Source organism: Nuphar pumila, chromosome 10 (genome assembly GCF_984573655.1).
Source record: "Nuphar pumila chromosome 10, dmNupPumi1.hap1.1, whole genome shotgun sequence".
Taxonomy (NCBI): domain Eukaryota; kingdom Viridiplantae; phylum Streptophyta; class Magnoliopsida; order Nymphaeales; family Nymphaeaceae; genus Nuphar; species Nuphar pumila.
Window position 1 is genome coordinate 30,353,666 of NC_143258.1, and position 16,996 is coordinate 30,370,661.

At 40.8% G+C, this 16,996-nt stretch overlaps 1 protein-coding gene across 3 annotated transcripts in view; it reads left to right on the forward strand.

Moving 5' to 3' along the window:
- Nucleotides 1-1,503: 1,503 nt before the first annotated feature.
- LOC149826597 (P-loop containing nucleoside triphosphate hydrolases superfamily protein) overlaps nt 1,504-16,996 on the forward strand; it is a 100,426-nt gene continuing 84,933 nt past the window's right edge. The window contains exon 1 of one of the 3 annotated variants that reach the window (XM_090020074.1): nt 1,504-2,229. In XM_090020074.1, the coding sequence (XP_089876200.1) occupies nt 1,680-2,229 (550 nt within the window). In that variant the 5' untranslated portion in view covers nt 1,504-1,679. The remainder of the gene's footprint in view (nt 2,230-16,996) is intronic. The other 2 variants (XM_090020073.1, XM_090020072.1) reach the window with 2 other exon arrangements.

A 16,996-nucleotide genomic window follows, 5' to 3' on the forward strand; every position in this document is an offset into this window, starting at 1 on the left:
AATGGATAAGCATATCTAAACCAAATACAGATATTCAAAACAATATATTATATTATTTTAAAAAAACCCTAAACTATATATGCGGAGGGGATTTTGAGGTCCACAGGTTAGGGACCACAAAGAACTCACCTTTCGATTTAACAAGAGAAGTCGATGGGAAGAATGTCGCAGCCTCGTCTGAATCACCAGAAAAGTCATCAAAGATAAGAAAAACTCAAAAAATTATGTAGAAGAGATTTTGGGGACCACATGCTGGAGACCACGAAGAACCCTAGATTTTGTTCTTAAAAAGAAGCAAAAATTTTGAGATGCTGGTACCGGGTCAAAAATAATCCTAAGAAAAAATAACCCGAATCCAGATTAGGTACGAGCATCTCAAACACAGAAAAAAATGCACATTTTAAAATTTAAAAGACATTTGTAGATTTTTTATGCGACGTTATTTCATTTTTTATATAAAGTAACTCAGGTATTTGCGTAATTTCTCGGTTTGAGTTTAAAATAAAGTTTGAAGATTCTTTTATGCAAATTTAGCAATTTTTTATGCGAAATAACTCTAGTATTTGCGATGCTTGGAGGTTCCAGATTTAAAAAAAGTTTGCTCACATATATTTTATACGAAGTTATTATATTTTTTATGCGAGGTAACTCAAGTATTTGTGAGATTTGTCCGTTCGAGTAAAAAAAAGTTTATAAATTTTTTATGCGATATTATTGTATTTTTTATATGAGATAACTCAATTATTTGCGATGTTTGTCAGTTGCAGTTAAAAAAAATTTACAGATTATTTATGCGATGTTATTACATTTTTTATACGAGGTAACTCAGGTATTTGCGATGTTCACCGGTTCAAGTTAAAATACAATTTCACAGATTTTTTATGCAACATTATTATATTTTTATGCAAAGTAATTCAAGTATTTGCGATATTTGTCGGTTCAAGTTAATTTTTTTTTGCAGATTTTTTATGCGACGTTATTATATTTTTTATGCGAGGTAACTCAAGTATTTGTGATGTTTGTTAGTTTGAGTTAAAAAAAATCATAAATTTTTTATGCAAATTTAAATTTTTTTGTGCGAAGTAACTCAAGTATTTGCAATGTTTGTCGCTTTCCGTTAAAAAAAAAGTTCATTCAGACTTATTTTATGCGAATTTGATAAAATTTTAATGCATAGTAAATAAGATATTTGCAACGTTGGATTTTTGTTGGAGACGAAGAAAATTGGCATATGAAAAAAATTGCCTGGAAAATGATAAGTGTGAGGACTAAAAAGATCATAAAAATAACAATATTTATAATTTTAGACTGAATTTAACAATTGTGAAGGCATTTCAACAAATATATCATTTTTGCGGTACAATACCGTCATTTTTTGTTAAAAAAATCAAGACAGATACATCGAGCCAAGCCTGATCCGACCCAACCCGACTGGGACCACCAGTTAGCATTTTGAACTCGCGAGGCGTCGTGTCACTGCTCATATTTGCGCCGCGGCTGGTCTTGGAGATTGAACCAGTAGCTACGCGGAATCGGAAGCCAGGCAAAACTTAGGGCACCGCTCGTTTGCACAGCGATCGATTTGCCACTTCTGCGTTTAAGGTTCTGTCTGCTGCATTCCCCCTCACGCGCGGCACCACCCAACGCTTGGAACGTCGAAGCTCTTCTTGCAATCAATCATGTATTCGGGGAGGAGGCCAACAGCGCATGCAGCGGGCAGATTGAAGAAGGCTCCGAGGATCAAATCCTCAGTCGCTGGTAAGAGACTGAAGCCGCTCAAATCTGCCCGGAAGCTCGAGGAGTTGGTTGGACAAAAGGCGAGCTTCGGAACGTCGAGGCTTAAACTCCTAAAGAAGGACCGCCTAACGAACGGGAAGCTGACTGGGGGAAGGAAGCTAGCGACGTCCAAAGGATTCGGTGGCGGAGAAGGAAGAGCAGCTGATGCATTCATCAAAAACAGGGGGAAGTCTGCGTCTAGGAATTCGCTTAGGAAGTGCTCTGCACAAATGGTGTCTAGATTGGAGGCCGGGGAATACCAGACTGGAGAAATGGCTGCCGGACCAAACGATCGAGGCGGCAGAACCCACAGAAATTCTGCTCTAGGCGAGAAACCAAAGAACGTAATCGCGGGCGAGGAGGTTCCTAAGAAGAGAAGGAAACGAGTCATCCGGATAGACCCACATGACATTTCCAACAAGCGAATATACGACGAACTGGCTGCTGCAAATGGTAAGTGGGTGTTGCATAGTTAAAAAAGCGGTGTTCTTTATTATTTGCTTCCTCGGTAGAAGCTTCACGTTTTGGTGTAGGAAAATCTGCACAAAGTATATCTCTAGTGCTGATGTTAATAAATCGGCAAGTTTCTTGAACCTTCTTTACTGTTGTTTTATGATCGACTGCAACTTCTGGCTTCGCCATTTTCTTTCATTGTGAGAAATCACTGGGATTATTGCCATGAACGAAGGTTAAAGCTCTGTTTGGGGAGTCTTGCATTGAGATGGAAACACTATCTTCATGTGTTGTCAAAATATGGTTTTGCCAAAAATGTGTTGAGGATCGAGTTGCCCACAACATCCTCTTGTGAATGGTGTTGAAACGTGGTGTTGGGGCTGCCAACTCCATTACATCCAGTGTTTTGGCAACAACAGAGAGCATAAGAAACTGGTGGGAACCGCAACACACCTCTGATTCACGGCTCTTAAACAGCGCCTAAATGATTCTCTGAAGGAATGGAAGGTAAATACTAAATACACATGCAAACCGAACTTGGTAAATTGACAAATTTCAGGGTATTATATGTTAGGCAGTATGTTTCTTCTCGTTTCATCTTCCTCATCTACGGGCTATAATTTGCAAACAAATGAGAGCGTCAATGTGCACTGAGTTGGAAATATTTTGGGTTTTCTACTGATCCTAGTATGCTTGTGGACTACGAAACCAAGGAATCCGCCAGACCAGACTCCAAATGCGCACTTCATGGGATTGAGTCTAGAGTACGAGACAACACTGGGTATGGCTATTTTAGCTGATTTTAAAGCCATAACTGAAAGATAGTTTGAACTGCAGTGCTTATGGGTATTATCATTGAGTGCTGCTACCTATGGTGGCTTGTTTGTGTTACTTTGTATGATGATGTAATGTCAACCATTAATTAGGGTGCATACTTTTTGTGGCACAACATTGGTCCCTATAAGCTTCCTTCTCTACTTTGGGGTGAAACATTCCATACAAGTTTAGGCTACTTCATTTTTGAAAGAACTTTCTTGGGCGGGAGATGTAGAAACCTGTATTGTAAACCCCCCAAAAAAGGGTGGATGTCAACCAATTGAGGTAGCGAGGAACCCTTGCCTTGCCGATAAAAAGAAAAGATAGGGAAGAACCAACCTCACTGGACAAAGAGCCAATTTATGTGGGTTGTACTCTTGCCATGTGATGCTACTCTAAAAGTGAAGCTCTTTCCATATACTTTATGAAGTACAATGGGATGTTCTTGTCTTCCTCTGAAAGTATAGTTAGTAGTTACTAGTTTTTTCTTAAATATTTCCCTACCAAATGGTTGAGAACCATAGTACATCATGTAGCATATCTTCCCCTTGGTTAAACTAGTTTTCATAAAATAAGTTCCTTAAAAAACATAATTGTCTAGAGTTGGTGTCATCTATGTAGTCAAAAGTGCCACTCGGCCCCTAGTTTGTAGACCCTTAATGGGGCTAGTTACAGACTAGGTGGGACTGGTCGAACTACGTAGCACCAAAAATAAAAATACAAATACAAAATTTCCAACAAATTGTTAAAAGATAATAAGAAAGATGTATGTAATATAAAATTAATCAACAATAAGATAGATAAAATAAGACGTGAAGATGAGAACTATGAGACAATCAAAGAATCAAATACTATGTCATATTGGTGTGGGTGTAAGTGTGAAGGGTGCAACACATCAAATTCAGAAAACTTGAGTGCGGTGGTGAGGATATATATTTATATATACATATATTGATGGAGATGTAAATCATAGGATAAAGGTTGGGTGGATGAAATGGAAGAGTGCAACTGGAGTGTTGTGCGATCGTAGAATGCCATTGCGGTTGAAGGGAAAGTTTTATAGGACGACTGTTAGGCCCGCTTTACTATATAGTACGGAATGTTGGGCTGCCAAGAGACATCATATTCAAAAAATGAGTGTAGCTGAGATGCGTATGCTGAGATGGATGTGTGGAAATACAATAAAAGATAAGATTCAGAACGAGGAGATACGTAAGAAGGTAGGCGTTGCACCCATTGAAAATAAGATGAGAGAGAATCGTTTACGGTGGTTTGGACATATTCGACGAAGGCCTAATGATGCTCCAGTTAGAAGGATGGAGAAATGGGAAAATATATTAGTTAAAAGAGGTCGGGGTAGGCCTAGGAAGACATGGATGGAGGTGATAAGAAAGGATATGAATGCTTTGAACCTCACCGAGGACATGGCATTGGATAGAAATGAATGGAGGAGAAGGATTCATGTGGAAGACCCATAATGATTTTCTTTGTTGGTTCATATCGCCGACCCCAATTGTTTTGGGATGAAGGCGTAGTTGTTGTTGTTGATCGTTAGGATTGGTTTACTTGACCCAGGTTTGGTTTAGACTTGAGTCTAAGGAGACTCAGGTGATTCAAATTTGACCTGGGCCTTTGAATTAGACTTGGCCGAAAATAGACCCATGTCTGCGTTGATCCAAGTCTGAGTTAGGCATGGGTCTGCTTTGATCTAGGTCTGATCTAGACTTGAATATGACTCAGGTGTGCTCGTAACACCTGACTTGTGGCAGGTGTTGCCAATATATATATATATATATATATATATATATATATATATATATATATATATATATATATATATATATATATATAGAGAGAGAGAGAGAGAGAGAGAGAGAGAGAGAGAGAGAGAGAGAGAGAGAGAGAGAGAGAGAGGCACATGTTGGAGGAGCTTGTCATCACCTGAGCGCCTCGCTAGAGGTAGCCACCAAAGCGAGGAGGTGTGGTGGCAAGGCGGGGTACGGGCATTGCCTTAACCTCCTTGAAACCCTGCCTTTTATTTATTTATTTTTAATTTTTTTTAATGGACAAAACTGGACCTCATCAATATTGACCTAGTCCAGTTTTGGGTTTGAGTGACTGCATCAAGTGTAGCACCCTGCGTCGATGCAAGTGCACTGGCTCTCTAGACGAGCCCATGTAACATAGATCATATATATGTATGTATACATATATATATATATATATATATATATATATTACATATGTACATGTATAGATCTTATACAATATATATTATATTTTTACATACATAACCAATAACAAATATACATACAAATCTTATACTTATTGTACAATAAATAGATCACATCAATAACATGTATAAATGCAATAAATAGATCAAACATAAAATAAAACATGAATATAAGAACTATAAACATATATATATATATACATATATTTATATGAACATATATATGTATACGCACATATATATAAAGGCAAAAAAAAAAAGGAAAAAAAGAAAAGAAGAAAAAATAAAGAGGAAAAAGAAAAAAGTGAAAAAATAATAAAAAAATAAAGAAGAAAAAAGAAAAATCTTGGGCCTAGGCTGTAGGGCCACATGTAGGCTGACTAGGTGTCTAGTTGGTGCTTTTGACTGCATAGAGAGGAAGGAAGAAGGTAAGAGGAGTCACTTGGTTGATGGGATGTAGACTACTTTGTCACAAGAATTCATAGGCCTTGTCATAGAGAGAGACTAAGAAACTTCAGCAATTCACTATCGGCAAATTGGTGTCTCTTTCCTCGGAGAATGGGCCTTGGGTGAAGCTTCTTAAAGTAAAATATGAGATCACAGGCATGCCTTGAAGCTTGACAGAGAATTATAAATGGAAAAGTAGTTAGCCTATATGGAAGGGATGGTAAAGGTATTTCAGGAGTTTTTAGACAGGTTGGATATAAAGCTAGGAAGTGTTTTTTGGATGAATATGACTTAAACCTAAAACACTCACTGAAATCTTTTCCAACCTGTTCAAATTGGCAAAAGATAGGTTGATCAAAGTGCGGGAGTGCAGGAGTGCTGGAAGCGAGAACAGAGCTGGTGCAATCTAGTTTCACAAGAACTTCAAGGCAACAAATTCAAGGACTAACTTTGCATGAGATGATTTATCTTGACATGGCATCTGACAAGAGTGAGGACATTTGCATTTAGCATTACAAACTGGGTACATTCTCCATAATTTCATGGAGCCTATGTTGGTTATCACTCTTTGGTAGAGCATATGTTAAACCTTTCTGTATTGGGATTTGATACCTTGCAAAGGGCCACTGTCTTTGCTTGGCTTATTGACCTTACAAGATGAACACCCAATATAAGCCAATATTTGCTCTCTCTGTGGCAATGTAAAGGAATTTGTGAATCCTCTATTTTTGGATTGCTTTTTCTTCCAGTCACTTTTCAAATCAGCATGGTTGAACATTCACTTCTATCCCTGCCTAGTGAACTGGATCAAAGGCCAAAGAAGCTGAGGAATGTTGTCAACAGGTGACTTACTTGGAAGTGGTAAATCTAGGGATATAAACGGTTCGGATCTAGAACAACTAAATATATGGGGAGTCGGATCTGTATCGAATCCAGAACAGTCAAAAATTGCAAAACTGCCATCCTGGATCTGGTCCATTTGCATGCCTAGGTAAATCTACTCAGTGTGGTGGTACATTAGGTTGGAGCAGAATAACAAAATATTCAATGTTAAGGCCACAAAACCCATATTCATTTTGGCACATCATCACTAAAGACATTCAAGTGTGTGCTAATCATAAATGACCCAACAAAGATAATTCTCATCTGGGACCAATCTTTTTGCTAATTGTTTGTGTCTTTTTGTGATGTCTTATCACTTTATTAATATGATTTTTTACTCTTTATCAACAAGAAAAAGAGAATTGAGATCGGATGATAATGATGCATGTTCAAGTGGATAATTGATGCAGAGCAGGACTGGGTCCAGCCTACACCAAATGACCCAGGCAAGGGACCGGGTCTGCACATGGGGACTGACAATCGGATCCAGGTGGTGGGTCCGATCTAGATGGTGGTACCAAGGCGCCAGAATAGAGCACTCCTGACGAGTACCAGGAACGCAGGCCCAGACGACCCAGATCCAGCAGCAAATGGATGTTGTCTCGGGTCCGGGACCAGACCCGAGACCCGGATCCAGCAGGGCCTTAAAAAACCCCTCTAGGGTTGCGTGCAGGAGGCAGTGAACAGAAAAAATTGCAGCAGCCTTTCTTCTTTCAGCAGCTTTACCTTTCGTTGTTTTCTCCTTTATTTCTTTTTGTTAGACGTAGGCACAATGCAACAACCTTTTGCATTCGTTCTTTGTTTATTTCCTTGTTTCCTGTTAGTTGGACTGGCTTTGTCTTATCCTACTCATTGAAAATAAAGCATAAAGAGTATTGTTTTACTGTTTTGGTGGCCCTTTCCTCTGAATCTTTTCACTGTCATCGCACGACGTGGGTCATGCCTTCGGTTCAGCCCACAACACACGAACAACATCCTGTGTTTGCTGCTTATCATTGCGGTGTCTTGCACGACGTGGTGGACGAGTCCATTCATTCAACATCCAAGAGTCGCAACAGCTGGTAACCCACTGCATCAAAGTGGTATAAGAGCGCCAGCATCTCCTCCATCATCAGCGATATGGTTCAAGAGGCGAGGAGCGATTCAGCGAACGAAAATGAGCAGGAGGTTGCCGGCAGCACGGATCCAATGTTGCGTATGATGGAAAAGATGACCAGAATGGAGAAAAATATGTCGAGGATGAGCAGAGACATAGTGGGCATATCAAGACGACTGGACGGGATGGATGATCGATTGGTCGCCCTCGAAACACAGGGAGAGGGGCACCCAGCGTCAACCCAAGAGCAAGAAACCGATCCGGGTCGTCAGCCGACATGTGTTTAGCCTATCCAAGACAACGGCCTGAGTCTGGTTTTTCCTCCCCATCCCGATCTGCCTCCTCTGCTCTAGACGAACCAGAGGTTCACGCAGGTATGCCGCCTCCCTCGAACCAAAGTGTACCCCTTTCACTGCAGCGGGCTCCTGTGGCTGCAACGCTGGCCGGACCTGCCCTGCAGGACCCCAACTTCACGCTGGGTCCTGCCGAGGGTCCAGGCTCGTGGCCGCGAGCTGCTGGGACGACACCTCTGATTGGGTCGTGCCAGCAGGGTCCCAACATCATGCAGGGTCGGGCTGCTGATCCAGGGATGTCGACCCGACTCAGGAAGGCGATTGTTTCTGATGATTCTGTGTGTGGGAGCAAGACAACAGCAAATCAATGGCCGGGTCCGGATCTGAGAGGGTCCAGACCCGAGTTCGCGAATACCAGACCCGGGCCGGGGTTTCGGGGACCACCTTTTGGGTCCCCGAGAGCGGGGCCGAGTGTCGAACCCTCTAATCCGACTTACCCAATTGGGATGGATTCGCGGGTCGCCCCAAATCTGACCCGACCCATTAATTTTGAACCTCAAAACAGACCCCTTATCGACCCAAATCCATATCGGACCCGGACGGAGCTCCGGTTCGAATTTGAGCCGGGTCACAACCAAACCCATAATCATATGGATCGTGGATCCAGTTCAAACCAAGCCTTTTATCCCCACAACTCGATCCCCGATCCGACCTATCCATATCTGGGTCCGACGCATAGTCTAGGATTAGACCCGATTCAGATCCAATCGGGTGATTCGTCCCAATATTACACCACCCAATCCCGGTACCCTCACCATTCCCAAACCTATAACCCAGTCCCGATCCAAAACCCAATACCAAAACCAATCCACTACCTTTATCCCAACCCAACTGCTACCCCAGACTTGTACTATCCCGTTCCTACCCACCTAAAGCCTGAGACCCGACAGCCCCATCCCCCTTACTTTGGACCTCCTGTCATACCGGTGCCACAATGCTGACCACAGATGGCTCCCGCCCACGGGCCAGCCAGACCGAGGCAGATTCAACAGGGATCGGCGTGACCAAAGCGCCGACAACAGGTCGCCGACATTCGTCAACCCCAGCAGCCAGGCGAACATGATCACAGAGATGAAGCAGTGTGGGATGATGACACCTTCTGAAACGAGCATCTTGCAGGAATGGTGGAGGCCTGACAACAGAGAGCACCAGAGCGCCCCTCCACGTATGGGGTGAAGTTGGAGCTTCCAGAGTTCGCAGGTCGGTTCGATGCGGAGCAGTTCTTCGATTGGTCATATGCCGTCCAGTTCTTCCTTAACTACCACGATGTCGTCGAGCACCGTCGTGTCTCCTTAGCCTCTACTCGGTTGAGAGGCCTAGCACAGACATGGTGGGTTGAGTTGCAGAGGTCGAGGGAGCGACAAAGATTAGAGCGTGTACAGACTTGGGAAGAGATGCAGCGGTTGATGCAGTTTAAGTTCGTTCTGTCAGATCACGCCGAGAGAGCATACAAGGAGTACCTGACTCTAGGTCAAGGCACCAATACTGTGTCAGATTACACTGTCGAGTTCCATCGTCTTTCCCTACGAGTGCAGATCGAGGAGACTGCCAGCAGGTCACGAGGTATATTTCTGGTCTCCGTCCTGCCATTTCTGACGACTTCAGTTGTATCACAGTCGAGTCCTTGGATCAGGTCAGTAGTTATGCCATGAATGTGGAGGAAAAACTGAAAAGGAGGCAAGAACATAAGATATCCCGTAGTGACCAGTCCAGTCAACCCAACTCGAGTTTCCCAACCAGGGGAGCGAGCTCCCTTAGGAAAGAAGACTCAAAGTCCACCCTAGGAGTCGACCCTAGCAAAACTGATCCATCTGGACCAGCATACCACACCAGATCCAAAGGTAAGCCCAGTGAGTCCACCATTCGATGTTTTAAATGTCAAGAGTCGGGTCATATCGCGTCTAAGTGTCACACCGTGAGTAAGAACACCCATTTAGTAGAGGACATTATCGAGTCTGCATCCGATAGTGAGAGCGAGGGTGAGACGCCTGTTGAGGAAAATGACGGGATGAAAGTCGTAGAGTTCGATGGCAGCCTTGAAAATTTGTTAACTATCCGTCATGTTTTGACTAGGGGTGGCAAAACCTGACACGACCCGCCAACCCGCCTCTTAGGCGGGTTCGGGTTGGGAAAAAACGAACCCGTTTAATAAACGGGTCGACCCGCCTAACCCGTTTATTAAACGGGTCGGGTTCGTGTTAGGGGTATGCCAACTCGCCAACCCGGCTCACCCGTTTAATAAACGGGTTAGGCGGGAGGGTCAATCCGCCAACCCGCCGACCCGACCCGCCAACCCGACCCGCCAACCCGACCGGCTAACCTGCCAACCCGTTTACCCGACCCAACCGGTTTATTAAGTGGGTTGGCGGGTCGTGTCGGGTTACCCGTTTAATAAACAGGTCGGGTTCAGGTTGAGGTATGCTGACCCACCAACCCGATCCGATTGCCACCCCTAGTTTTGACCACCTCCCCAGAGTCGACCCCGACAAAATGGTTGCGGAATAATATTTTCAGAACCCGGTGCAATTGTGAGGGGCGTGCATGTAATGTTATCATTGATACTGGGGCGTGCGAGAATATGGTGTTCGAGGGTCTTGTGACCGCCTTGAACTTAAACACAGAAAAATTGTCACAACCCTATAAAATGACATGGTTCAAGAGGGGGAACGAGGTACTCATCACCCTGCATTGCCTAGTTTGATTCTTCATGGGGGAGCATTACCACGATGAAGTGTGGTGTGATGTGGCCCCTATGAGTGCGTGCCACAACCTTTTGGGGCGTCCTTGGCAGTTTGACCGAAAGACCATTCACGATGGCCATTCACGATGGCCATAGGAACATGTACACATTTGTCTCTCAGGGCCATAAGATAGTTTTTCTTCCCACCAAGGAGCCCGGGCTTCCCTGGCTCGCGGGCCTACTAGACCGACCTCACTTCCTTGAGCTGCCCCAAAAATTGACACTTTTCTCCTACATTTACTGAGTATGATCTAAATGCTTACTGTGAGAACAACAAGTCGTCAGTGCCGACTTTTTCCCAACCAGGGGAGAATGATGCAAAGCAGGATTGGGTCCATTCTACACCAAATGACCCAGGCAAGGGACCAGGTCTGCACATGGGGACTGACAATCGGATCCAGGTGGTGGGTCCGATCCAGATGGTGGTACCAAGGCGCCAGAATAGAGCACTCCTGACCAGTATGAGGAACACAGGCCCATACGACCCAGATCCAGCAACAAATGGATGTTGTCTCGGGTCCGGGACCGGACCCGAGACCCGGATCCAGCAGGGCCTTAAAAAACCCCTCTAGGGTTGCGTGCAGGAGGCAGTGAACAGAAAAAATTGCAGCAGCCTTTCTTCTTTCAACAACTTTACCTTTTGTTGTTTTCTCCTTTATTTCTTTCTGTCAGACGTAGGCACAGTGCAACAACCTTGTGCATTTGTTCTTTATTTATTTCCTTGTTTCCTGTTAGTTGGACTGGCTTTGTCTTATCCTACTCATTGAAAATAAAGCATAAAGAGTATTGTTTTACTGTTTCGGTGGCCCTTTCCTTTGAATCTTTTCACTGTCATCACACGACGTGGGTCGTGCCTTCGGTTCAACCCACAGCACACGAACAACATCCTGTGTTTGTTGCTTATCATTGCGGTGTCTTGCACGACGTGGTGGACGAGTCCATCCATTCAACATCCAAGAGTCGCAGCAGCCGGTAACCCACTGCATCAATAATTAACCAACCAAGGTTGTACGTATTGTTACCTATATCGGTCGGGTCCAAAATAAGATACGTATCATATCATATCATATTATATAGTAAAAAATCATAAATTTTTAATTAAAATTTTCAAAAAAATCATGAAAAATCATGAAAAATCAGAAAAAAATTAGCAAAAATTATAACACATGAAACAATGATGAATTGCGCAAATACAACCATAAAATCACATGAATCTATGAGATGCATAAGATATCATAACCAAAATTTTAAAAATAACACATGAAACAATAACCAAGTTTTTAAAAAATATACCATCAATCATCATCATCATTATATTCTTCTTCTCCTCCTTATTCTTCGACATTCACGTCATCTCCAATGTACATGGCCTCTTTATCATTTACGTCCTAAGATTCTTCCATGTTTATTCACTGAATGTCTTCTTCATTCAAAATGTCTGCTTCTTCTTGAACCCATGCATCCATTACATCATTTTTTTTAAACTAATAGAATCAAATTGCTCTTTGTGTCTCCATGATGATAACTTTTCTATTTACCTAAAAAGATGACATGAAAAAATTAAAATTAGTTGGGTTTTGTATGATATAAAAAAACTTTAATAAACACATGAAATTGACAAATAAATTTTATAAATTTATATATTTTTGCCTCAACCATAAGTTGTAGCAAATGTAGACGAGGTCATTGGGTCTTTTGTCCTCCAATCTATTTCTTCGTTTTATATGTATTTGCTCAAAGACACTCCAATTTCTCTCACATCCACTTGCACTGCACATTTGACTAAGAATGCGAATGACAAAAGCTCTTAAGTTTGAAACATCACTTCCAAACCTGTTCCACCACATCTGAAAAAAAACAAGAAAATGAAAAATCAATAAGACAATAACATATACAATCATATAAAACATCATAACTAAATAACAATATGAAATTAAAATTGAAATAGACAAAATAAATTACCTGAACTCATCGTGATATGGTTTCGCACTGCTGCAGATCTCCCTATATCATAAAATGCATTATCATAAATCTTCATTTCCTTATGAATTTTGTCTTGAACGCTATAATCATGTTTTAATCTTTCAATGCAATCCAAGAGTCCCTTGTTGACTTCCCTGTCTATTTTAAATATAGGGGAGTATCTAAATGCATGATTTAAATAACATGTCGCAACATGAAGAGGTTGATGAAGTTGCCTAGTCCACATATGATCAATGATGTTTCATATATGGATGTACAACTTTTCTTCTCATTCAGATTATCTCTAATGGCCTCTTTTGCCTTATCCATGGCCTAATAAAGATAACATATAGTTTGTTTGTCTTCACTGGCAACCAATCAAAGCATCTTCACCAAATATATAGTAAATCTCAACAACTTCACACGAATCCCAGAATTCACTTCTGAATATAATATCTACAATTTCTCTCGATTTTCTTTTTTGTGCATAGGGATATGCATTCCACTCATCTGATGAAAACATTTTTGAAAGTGCAATTTTATTATTTACTAGACTTTGCATTGTAAAAAAATTCGTTGCAAATCTAGTAACTGCACTATGAATCAACTCAACAGTTACACCACTAGTTGAATTTCTTATCAAGTTCAAAATCTATGCACAATTGTAAATAAATTTAGTAACTTCTTGGCAACATTCAACTATGTGCTTTATCTTATCCATGCTGCCGATGTCCTCAAGCATGAGGTCTAGACACGGAGTCCAAAAGAATGACCTAACATTTTCTGCCAATTCTTTATCTGCTGCCCTATAATTTACTGTATTATCAGAAATGAGCTGAACAATATTTTGAGGTTGAACCTCTTCCACAACCTAATCAAATGCTCTGAGCAATACATATGTTGTCTTGGGCATATCAGACAGATCAATTAACTTCAAAAACATAGTTCATTTGGGGTAATAGACAAGAAAATTTATCAAGATCCTTGACTTTCTGTTTGGCTACCCATCTGCCATGATGCTACACCTAGTTTCTCTCCATAACTGCTTCATCTCATCACAATATTCATTCACTTCATTCATATTAGTATCTAAATTTTTTCTTCTCAAGGCATGATATGAAGGCATTTTATATCCAGACCCAATATTAGTTGTAACATCTGTCATGACTTGAAAATGAAAACAATTTGCTGCAATGAAAGGAATACAGACATCATAGAACCATCTCCCAACTGTGACATTCGCATGCTCGACTAAATGTTGGAGTCATAGCAGTACGAATGTCGAGTTACGCCCAAAGGGTAGTCTTAGGAGGAAAAAAACTCCTAATAGAGCCTCTAGCTTTACCTCCTCTTAAATAACTCCCTCCTACTCCTCTTTCTCCTCTTATTTTTGTGCCTGCGACACTATTACTAACACTGGCCACATCTTTTTCCTTCGCTGCAGAACTTTATATTTCTGATGTTATGCTAGGGGTTGTAGGATCAAAGTAGGGAGCTCAACTTCGTCCACTCAGGGCTGCACATACCCTATTTTTGCCTTACTCATCTCTTTTTCTTGTCTTTTTTCTTTCAGACCAGTAAGTAATTGTTGACATTTCCATTTCACGACATCCGACAAATTTTTTGATGTGCAGGCCGCAACATTTAGATGTGTCCCGACTAAATTATTCTTCAACCAAAAGATACCATCCGAAATAGCAGTATCACAATAGTTGCACTCCATTTTCAATCGGTTTTCACTAATTACTCGAGTGCTCCATTGCCATGCCGGATCATTTGATGCCACCCTCCCTAAAAAAAGCTCAATAAGAAGCAAAAAATAGGATTTTTTTCCTTAACACACTTTCTTGAGTGAAAAATGGTGGAAATGCACTCCTACTTGAACAAACAGCAAAAACCCTATTTCTTTCTTGCTGATCGGCCCTCAAATCGCTCTCACGAGTCCTAGTGTACGGGGATACCTCTCTAATGGCTTCTACACAAATGAGAGAGGCGACCCTCAAGAGGTCTTTAAAACCCAAAACAAAAAATTATGATTCAACCCTTTTAAAGTACGCACTTGTATTGCGATACGACTATGTATTGAATTTGTCGTAGGAAACAGACCTGTATCATACTGTATCGTACAATACGCCTCGTATCATACAATACAAGATACGTTTCCTATGACAAATTCGATACACAGTCGTATCGCGATACAAGTGCGTATCATATCAATTTTTTGTATGGTAACTATATGTATCGCATCGCACCGTACCATACAATACATACAACCTTGCAATCAACTATGCAAGCTCAACATGTTATCAATACCCTTGGAGAAACAAGTACCTTAATGAATGGTCCTTCTCAGAAAATGCATGATCCACTTGATAGGTGGGTAACATGTGAGCCATTTTCACCCACCTTCTAAACTTATGTTGATGGAATAGAGCATGTTAAGAGGCCTAAATTCTTTAATGAACGATGTCAAAACTGGCAATGGGTGAAAGCAATGAGTGATTATATTATGACACAATACATGAGTATGATACTTGGAATATAACCAATCAGCTACAAGACAAAAATGTGGTGGGCTGGCAATAGGTTTACAAAATCAAGCATAAAGCTGATGAAAGTATGGTACTGTTTACCGCTAGATTGTTGGTGAAGGGTTACACTGAACAATACTGTCTTGATTTTGTTGAGGCGTTTTGCCCCATGGTTCGGATGGGAATCTTCAGAATTGTCCTTTCATTGGCTTCAACCCATGGATTGTTGCTCTTATGTAAAAAATATGTTTCTGTATGGAGATTACACAAAGAGGTATACATGGAGCATCACCTACATGCCCCAAATGAAACCCCTTAAATTATAGTTTTAAAACAATATATGGGCTTAAGCAAGCATCTTGTCTATGCCTTGACACTCTTAGCATGACAATTTGCTCACTTAGTTTCATTCAAAGTCGATGTAATTACTCTCTATTTATACATTGGGCTGGGGCTGCAATTATCATGATTCTTATGTATGCAAGTGATTTGATTATTAGGGAAGTAATTCAATATAAATCCAATGTATTACAAAAATAGTTCTGCATGAAAGACCTAGGCCCATTGAGGTATTTTCTTGTATTTATGATAATTAGAGCATTCATCGTGACTCAATACAAGTATGTGATAGACCTTTTAAATAGATTTAAGTTGAAAGAATGTAGACCTATAAAGATGCCTCTTGAGTTAAATATACAAATTAAGTTGGATCAAGAAGGTGAAAGTTTCATTCAGATGTCAACAAGATTTCAAAGTATAGTAGGAGCCCTTCAGTACCTCACCTTCAGTGAACTGGATTTGACATATTCAGTTAATCACATATCATAATTGTTGGGAGAAACATCCACCTCAAATCCTGTTGGAATGAATCTGATCATGTACATAAACCAGACCAACACACTGATATTTTTTGCTTTGCCGATTTGTGCACATGATTTGAGTATGCACATTAGCATGATCGACATTTGAAAAATTTCAGCATAACCGATTTATGTACATGATCATGTACATGATTTTGATCGAAAAATGTATTTTCTGATTTGATATATAAACCTGATCCCAGACTGATCAGTTTGTAATTGTGAATATCTTATACATGAATATGAAAATAATTCGATGTTTGCATGACTCTAATCATATGCATGTTTGGTTGATTATATGCATGAAATTAATCATGAATGGTGTGGTCTACAAGCATTGTATTCACATGCGTATGTGCTTGGCTTAATGTGCATTTTTTTTTGTGTTTTGAATGTGCATTGTGAACATGTTTGGAAACTGTGTTTCATGTTCACTGAAATTTTCTAATCTGCATAAATCACTTTTGAGATATGTAAGTGGTCAGATGTGAACCACTGCAGGCCTATATAAGCTAGGAGCATGTGTTATTCCAATGTTGTTGATTTGTTTATGCATTGCATAATGAAATATACAAATTATTGATTTTCCAAATTCAATTACACTATTAAATTTTGAGCGCCAAGGCCCGAAATTGTTTTTGCATGTTGATTTGTAAAACGGTTCTTGTCTAAAAAACTTGTAACTGATTTGAAATGGTAAAAGAGACCAAACAATGTAATTAATCTCTTCCTTGATGTCCCTTCCATAGTATGTGAATCTTGGATGACGGTAATGAGATACCGTGAGGATGCTAAAACTCTGTGTGTGATTGTGCTCTAGAACCCGATATGTGGTTCACCTCTCGGC